This window comes from Rhinopithecus bieti, unplaced genomic scaffold (assembly GCF_001698545.2).
Source record: "Rhinopithecus bieti isolate Rb0 unplaced genomic scaffold, ASM169854v2 scaffold_9899, whole genome shotgun sequence".
Classification (NCBI taxonomy): domain Eukaryota; kingdom Metazoa; phylum Chordata; class Mammalia; order Primates; family Cercopithecidae; genus Rhinopithecus; species Rhinopithecus bieti.
Genome location: NW_016806979.1, coordinates 2,547,710 through 2,555,821, shown reverse-complemented (window position 1 = coordinate 2,555,821; position 8,112 = coordinate 2,547,710). Strand labels below are relative to the sequence as shown.

At 63.0% G+C, this 8,112-nt stretch overlaps 1 protein-coding gene across 1 annotated transcript; it reads right to left on the bottom strand.

Moving 5' to 3' along the window:
• Nucleotides 1-985: 985 nt before the first annotated feature.
• On the bottom strand, nt 986-7,063 carry NPTX1 (neuronal pentraxin 1). The gene is made up of 5 exons (XM_017879304.1): nt 6,465-7,063; nt 5,970-6,177; nt 3,683-3,927; nt 2,227-2,406; nt 986-1,500 (listed from the first exon to the last, which is right to left on the bottom strand). The coding sequence occupies exons 1-5, from the start codon at nt 6,906-6,908 to the stop codon at nt 1,279-1,281; spliced, it is 1,299 nt and encodes a 432-aa protein (XP_017734793.1). The 5' UTR covers nt 6,909-7,063; the 3' UTR covers nt 986-1,278.
• Between the last annotated feature and the right edge of the window lie 1,049 nt (nt 7,064-8,112).

Sequence of the window (8,112 nt, the reverse complement as noted above, 5' to 3'; positions counted from 1 at the left end):
CAGTGGCAGCTTGCAGGCTGCTGTAGGCTGTGAGCCCCGTGAGATGGAGGAGTGGGTTTCAGGCCCGCACCCTGGCCAGGCCTGGCTCCACGTGTGAGGTCTCCGGAGTACCCTTGGAGGGGTCTGAACCAGCTCACCTGGCGCCTGGTGTGCTGGGAGGGCTATGGCTGTCAAAGGTCCTCGAAGAGGACCTTCCCACCAACGGGCTGGGTTGAAGTCCCAGTGGCCCCATGAGGCCAGGTCTTCAGCAAAACACGGCTTCTTTCCTTAAAAGGTCTCCTTTGGTCTGCACTGCCAGAGGCCAAAGGAGAGGGGCCCTGGGGCCTGGCTTCCTGGGCTGTGGGTGGGACGCTCCTCTCTCAGGGCTGTCCGGGCTGAAGTAGCACAGCTCCAGAGGTGAGAAGGAAGGGGCAGACCCCAGCCTTGCAGGATCTGAGCAGGTGGGAAGGCCGAGGGCAAGGCCTTCCTGGGGCAGAGCAGGCTGAGCTGGGCACTCAGGCCAGCCTCCCAGGCCCTGTGCTGCTCTCAGATGCAAACAGCAGGGATGGATGCTGGCTGGCTCTGGGGTAAGGGCCAGTGTCCTCAGCCATCCGCTCTCCTCCACGGGAGAGCACAGGGTACATCCCAGGACAGCCCGCCTTCACCCTTCAGAGACAATTCACTTCTATTACAAAGTAAAAGTTCTCTGTAGAGAGACCCCGCCCCTGGCCTTTGACAACCCACTAAAAGGCATTTATTACATCAATATAAAGATATGTCGCTCTGAAAAAGGTTTGCAAACAAAGACAAATGCGTGTACTGAGGTGGCAGCAACCCCAAGGCACGCACGCAGCTAACAAAGTTGGCAAATACGAGTTTTCATCACGAGATTTTTCCAAAGACAAAAGAAAGAAGGAAATGAAGTACGTCCTCTAAGAAAAGGCCTCCCCCAGCCACGCGCACGCACACATGTAGACACACACATGTAGACACGCACACACAGATGCTCTCACCTACTTCTGCCTTGTTCAAAACGTCGCAGCGCCCACTTTAGCTGTGAACAGGGCCCGCCTGAGAGAGTCCAGGCTCCTACAGAGAAGTGGGGCTTCCTCAGGGACAGATGGGAGCAGGGGCTGCTTCGTGTGCATGAGGACAAAACCAGGCTGTGTGCGTGTGCATGTGCAGGGGCAACGGCCTCGGTTCATTCCTAGGGAAAAGGGAGAGAAGAGACGCACGAAACAGATCATCGCCGCACAAGCAGGGGGTGAGGGCGGGCGGGCTCAGCCTGGCCTGCCGCGCTCAGTTGATCTGGCGACAGGCCTCGAAGGTCCACTTGGTGGCTCCACCGTAGATCTCAATGTGGGACTCGGCCCAGGCGATGACATTGCCGGACAGTGCCTTGGTGCTGCAGGTGGCCAGGTTGTAGACCTCCCCGGGGGTCAGCTTGCGGTCCCAGATGTTGAAGTGGGCCAGCTCACCCACAAATGCCTGGGTGGCATCAAATCCACCACCCAGAGTGTCCTTTGGAGAAAAACAGAGGATGAGGGTGGAGAGGTCGCCAGGTGATCTGAGGGCCCATCCCGAGGCCAGGGGTCTGAGCGCCTCTGTGCCTGCCCCATCATGGACTCTCACGGCCACTCCTGGGTGCCGTTTCATCTCCCTGTCCTTAACTCTCCAGCCCTACATCCGTCCCTCCCCTGAGAGGACCCAAGAAAAGGGATGGCACCGACCACCTCTGCTCTGGAGCTTCTCCTGGGGGGACGGACTTTGCCCTTCCTGCAGCTGGTCCCGAAGCCATGGACCACTATAGCAGCAGGGCCTGGGGGCCCCTGCCCAGGGGGCCCCTGCCCAGACATCACTCCATGCCATCTAAAGCTGCCCAACAGGGAAAGACATCCCAGATTCTCCATCCCTTCGTCTCCCTCCCAGATGCCCAACGGGAGACAAACCACTTCACGGGAACTAAATTATTCATCACTAAAAGCAGAATTGGCCTTCCTATGCCAAAGAAAGTGTTGCTGCAGCTCTGAGAGCGTTGAAACCAAACCTCACTCCCGCAGGAAGTTCAAGCGCGAGTCTACCCGGGGCACAGGCCTTGCCTGGCCTGCTCCCCGGCCTGCTTCTCAGGGGAACCACTTCTCCGGCCACCTCCCTCCCTCCTTGCTCCTCTTCCCCTTCCCCCTCTTCCCCTTCCCAGCCTCTGGTTCAGGAGCTCTCTCCCCTTCCCCACCACATCCAGCACAGTACCTGCTCCTGGCCCAGCACCAGCACGCCCTGGGGCTTGATGGGGTGATAGGGTGCCAAGTTCTCGCCACTGCCACCCTGCGTGCCATCCTGGTAGGCCTCCCAGACCCCGTCCCGGGTGGTCCAGGTGATGCAGATGTGGTGCCACTTGCCATCGTTGATGACAAAAGGCAGCTTGGCCACCTGGGAAGGAGAATGACAGATGCCGGCTGGTGGGTACAGGGGTACAGCCCAGAATCCGTAATCTTCACTGCCTCAGTTGTTCCTATCTCTACTTGCAAAGTAAATATCAAGAACTATTACTGAATTCTCATAGCACCTACTGCCCCAGACTTCAGCCTCTGTCAGCCCCGCCTGGGAGTGGGGTACAGAATCACACAGGAAATGTAATGCTTTACCAAGGGAACCCCCAAGGGCCATGTGGGTGCACAGTCTTCACTCCTACTCACCCTCCTCCCTCTTTGCTAGTCTACACAACAAGCCCTTGGATGGAGAGCCGTCCCTCGTGTCTGAGTTCACTGCTGCCTCTCAGGCCTCCGTGAGACACCTGTGCAGCCTGCTTGCTGGCCTCTCCTGTCTCTTCCAACGTCCCATCTCTAGCTGTTACACCCTCTCGCTCTACAACATGGCAAGCCTTTGCCGAGGATCTGAGAGATGTCATGGAGTACGATGCCTTTTAAAGCTCAGACCAGCCTCCGACCTGGAATTTCACTCTCCTGCTGCCATTCCAGGTGGGAAGGATGACAGTCCAGCAGTGAGGAAAGAAACTTCACACCCTTTTTGCTTGGGGAAAAGGGGCCCAGAATGGCACAGCCCTTTGTGGGGAAGAGCAACAGGAACAAGGATGTGGAATCCACTTCCCAGCCCTGGTTTTAGCCACTGACTACCACTGCTGGCCTGCAGTCGAGGCAGTTTGAAAGCTGGCAGCTAATTTCATAGCTAACAGGGGAGGATGGAGAAGGTTCACTAGAGGGAAAGGCTGCCCGTGCTGTCCTCTTCCAAGGGGTCACACAGACCTGTCCTCCTCTCAAGAGTTAGGGGGCTGAGTGGGATAGACTTGGACTCAAGAAAAATCTCTAAGGCCCCTCATCAGCCTAGAGCATCCCTGGGCCCCTGCTATGAAGTGGCAACGCCAGTTCCAAGGGCAGCTGGTGAAGAAGGAGTCCAGACCACATCATCAGGCAGGGCCAGGCCCCATGGCTCATTCTCTGCCTTCTCCCATACCCACCCCAGGAGGCAACTGGGAAGGTCCAGCTCTCCCTGATCTCCCAGTACAGGTGAGGGTGCTCCTTCCGCTTCTCCTGGTCTTCACCCTCCCCCTCCCTCAGTCCCAGCTGGCAAACACTTTCCTTGGGGTCCCATCAACATCTGAGGCCACCATAGCCCTGTCCTAGCATGCAACATGAGCTGGGGCTCTGGGGCCTCGCCCTGCCGTCCTGTGAGCCCGGTGGTGCTCTACCTTGTCATTGATGAGGATCTCCATGGGGTTGTTGCCCCACTCAATGAGGACCAGCTCGTTGGCCTGGCCGGGCACAGCATAGGAGAAGGGCGTGCCCACCCCTGGCGCGGCGCTGGACTTGAGCCACATGCAGACAGTGAAGGCGTACATCTCTGGCAGGCTCTTCTTCACCTTGGCATACATATAGTTGGTCCGCAGCGGGAACGTGAGCTGGAACTTGTCTCCAGGGCGGTTGTCTTTTTGACCTGCGGAGGACACAGTCCTGACATCTGCACCTGCATGAAGTGCTTATCGGTGTCTGAGTTGAGTTCGGTCCCCACCAAGCTCTGTGATGCGGCCACGGCAGGCTCCGGTCTCCATTCTGGAGACGCAGAGCGGGTGGCTTCCCAGGTCAAGTACTTTGCCCCAAGGCACAGGGCCGTCCGTAAAGAGCTGACCCAAGCTCTCTGTACTCTGGGTCTGGCCGGCTGTCACTCCCACATGCTGGCATCCCTGCGGAGGTGGGGGTGGGGTGCAGTGCCTGGTGGGCTGCCGCATCTACACTGGGCTGCGTGGTGGGCGTGAGAAGGGAATGGGGACAGCCGCCAAGTGAGGGCATACCCAGTCAACCCAAGGAGCAGGGGTGGCTGCAGAGGAGGAACAAGGCTAACTACCCTGAGAGTAACCGACCTGATTCCAGGACGGGGTGGGGCGCAGAGCCCCTCCTCGCTCGATCCGGGCTCTGCTCCTGCCTCCCCACCCAGCAGCCAGGCCCTGATGCCCACACACTTCCCTCCAGGCCAGACGTGCATCTGATCCACCAATGCCTTTTGGGTGTGAGGCTGGGCAGCTCCCAACCTCCAAGGCCCTTCCAGGGACTGTGCCTGGAGCCCTCTTGAGAGGGCAGGGCAGCAAGGAGCTGGGAGCACTCCGGGAGCCAGGGCTCCCCAACGTGACTGCTCTGGGATGCCGCCACACGCTCAGGTGAGCGAGCATCCTCATAGCTCAGGTGCCAGGCCTGGTGGCCTCCCCTTTCACAAGGCCCACATTCCCCCTTCCCTGCCGGCCACTTCTCCAGTGAGCGCCAGCCCCCACAGCCCATCCATATACTGTGGCACCCTGGGTATGGTGTGACTGACTCCAGGCAAAACATTCCTGGCCAGCAATGGGCACCAGTACCAGGCCCAGAGCCCAGGAATGTACACCCCCTGGCCAACCCCTGGGTGAGCAGCCGTGGTCCTCCCAGGAAGCCCAAAAAGAAACCAGTTCCCCAGGCCAAAATTATTTCTAGAAGGCATCCTGCCCGGCCAGCAACCACCCCCTCCTCTAAACCAACTGGCAGGGAGCAGAGCAGGGCAGGCCCCCTCAGTGCAGCACCTCTGCCGCTCCCCCCACCCACTGAGGCCTGCAATGGGGGATGGGGAGGGACCCAGGGAGGGACCCAGCCCCTGGCCTTTCTCCAGCGTGTTTTTCATTCCCCAATCTCCCTCCTTCCCTCTCCCTCCCTCCTGAGGTCCTTCCTTCTTCCGATCTGTTTTTCAGTTACATAACAGGCCTTAAGATGGCACTGTTTAAATCTGTCCGGCACATTTTGCGGTCTGAGCAGGGTCACATGGCCCTGCTCCGCACCGGGCACCCCCCCTTTTACAACCTTGTTTGAGGAGCCCCGGGTGACAGGCCGACTGGCCTGAGTTGGTGACTGAGAATCCTCAGGGGTTTGAAAGATGCCAGGGCTTGGGTCACTCAGAAGAGAAAACCTCAGGGTAAGGGTTCAGGGCAGAAGTGGGGAGGAGCTGGAGACCCTGAGAGGACACCAGAGGCATGGTAGCTGGGAAGAAACCTGCTTAGCCTCAGCGGCCGGGGAACCCAGAGCACCCAGCCCCAGCCTGCACCCTGCTGTCCGCTGAGGCTGTGGACCAGTGAGAGAGAGGCTTTCTTAAGCAGGGAGGGTTTGGGCCAGCAACAGCCACTGTGCAAAGTTACTGAGGATTAAACAAATCAGACTTGAAAAATCCAGCGAGTGTGTGAGTGTGTCTGGATGGGGGAGGGGGCACTATGCAATCCCTTCCTCTGCTCCCTTTTCCTAGAGACGGCCCCAGCCCAGGGTACCCAGTCCTGCTAGAAACACCGACTAGAAGCCCAGAACCTGGGAAGGGGTGCGGTGGGTGAGAAAGAGCTGCAGGGGTCGGGGTTAGGGAGGCGGCTTGGGGCTTGCACAGTGCAGAGCTGGGCTGTTAGGGATCAGGACAGAGGCAGGGTCAGGCAAGCAGGCGGGGGCAGGCAGCACGGCTCCCCCTGGCCCCAGTACCTTTTTCGAGCTCGCTGATTCTCTGGTGCAGGGAGGTCAGGGCGGCCTCGATCTTGGCCCTCTCCTCGGTGTCGTTCCTGGGGCCCCCCTTGCCCTCCTCCAGGGTGTTCACCCGGGACAGCACCTGCCTCTCCAGCTCATCGATCTTGCTCTGCAGCAGATCCTTGAGGCTGTTGGTCTGGCTGGAGGAATTGAGGCGGCTGTACTGCTGCGGGGTGCAAGGGCGGGGGAAACCACACCATTAGGCGAGGCGCGGGGACCGTGCTGGAAGGCCCGCGGCGCGGTCCCCTCGGGGCGACTGCGGGGGCGGCCTGGCGGGGAGCTGGGGCGAGTGGCCGCCGCGGGGCCTCGCAGGCGCGGGGAGGCACCGGCCGGGCACCCGCACGCGACTGAGGCGGGGGTGGGGGATGCCTGGCCGGGTAGGGAACGAGGTAGGGGAGGGCAGAGGGGCGAGCGAGCCGGAGGGGGAACCGGAGCCGGAGGGCGCGCGCGGACCTCGAGGTTCTCCAGGCGGGTTTTGAGCGATTGCAAAGTTTGCCCGAGTTGGCTGAGCGTCTCGGCGGCCGGTGTCCGGGACAGGTCGCCCATGGTGTTCTTGCCCGAGCCGGGCTGCTTGCGGCCGCCGCCCGCCCGGGCCTCGCCGGCTCCGGGGTCCAGCGTGCTCTGGCTCTCGCAGCGGCCCAGCTTGGCGGTCAGCTCGCGGATGGTCTCCTTCTGGCTCAGGATGGTCTCCTTCTGCTGCAGCACGGTCTCGCGGAGCTGCAGCACGCTGCTCCGGAGCTCCTCGGCGCCGCCGGCGGCCACGGACGCGGCGCACATGTCGGCGTCCACAGGCACCGAGGTGCAGATGAAGCGCGTCGGCCCGAAATCCTGGGCCCCGGCGCCCAGGAGGCAGAGGGCGAGCAGCGCACAGGTGCGCGCGGCGCGGCCGGCCAGCATGGCTGCGGGCACCGGGCGCTCCGGGCCCGGCTCGGCTCGGCTGGGCTCCGGCTTCCGACGTGGGACCCGGCTGGGCTGTGGCCCGCGAGCGGACCGCGCTCTGACGCCGGCGCTCTTCGGCCCGCGCGTCCACACCGCCTGCGCTGTCAGGCCCCACTGCCGCCTGCGCTGCGGAGCCCGCGCCTTTTATGCCGCCGCGGGAGGGGCCTCGCGCCGCCGACGTCAGCGGGGGAGGAATCCCGCTTTAATTGTCTGCGGCCCGGGCCCGCGGCGCGGCGGGGGTCTCACGAGCGCGCCACCGGGGCTGCCTCCGCTCGCGTCCACTCGCCCCTCTGGGCGCTGCCGCAGCCCCCTCCTTCCCCGCCCCGTCTGGGCCGGCGCTGCTGCCCAGAAGGCTGCGAGAGCTCAGGGGGAAGGAGGTCGGGCTCCGGGCCGGACTCGAGGATGGACCACCTGCGTGGTGTCCCCGAACCTCCGACGGGGCTCCAGGCGGGCGGGAAACTACCGCGGGTCGGGGAGACAGAATTCGGTTCGGCCCTCCTGGCCGCTCTGAACACCCTCGGGCCGGGGGCGTTTGGAGTCGGGCTGGGTCCCCAAGGACCCAGATCAACACGCGAGTGCCCGGTGGTCAGAGGCCCGGAGTGGGGCCTCGCGGCGCCACTAAGTCCAGAGCGGGGCACCGGGCCGCTCCGCGCTTCTTAGATGTCCGTGTGCTGTTGAGAAGCCGCCGGGCAGCCTGGGTCCGGGGACTTCCCACAGCTCGGGGCCCCCGGCGCCTCCCCTCCCCCAGCTCCTGGGCTCTGTGGGCCCGGCCCCGTCCCCAGGGTCTCTCAGCCCCCACTCTGCGGGCGGCGCGCTGGGGACTTCTCGGAGGCCGCCCTAGCGGATCGAGCCTTTCCTGTCCGCGGCGCCGGCCGATCGCGGGCAGGCGGCGTCGCCGGGGCTGGACGTTCGTTGCGGCCTCGGGAAGGCGCGGAGCCAGCGTCGCTTCGGAGGGCGGCCCCGCGGGAGCAGCCGCCCGCGTCCCCAGCAGCTTCCCCTTGCCAGGCGCCGCGCTCGCCCGGTATCCCCGGGTGTCCACCTGTGCGTGGGGGGCTGTTTCCCTTCCGTCCAGCCGCGCCCACTTCTCGGGCCCGAAGGCCAGCAGGAAGGGTCCCAGAGGTGGCTGGGGGCGTCCACCTGAGAAGCTCCGCGCTCGCTCAGA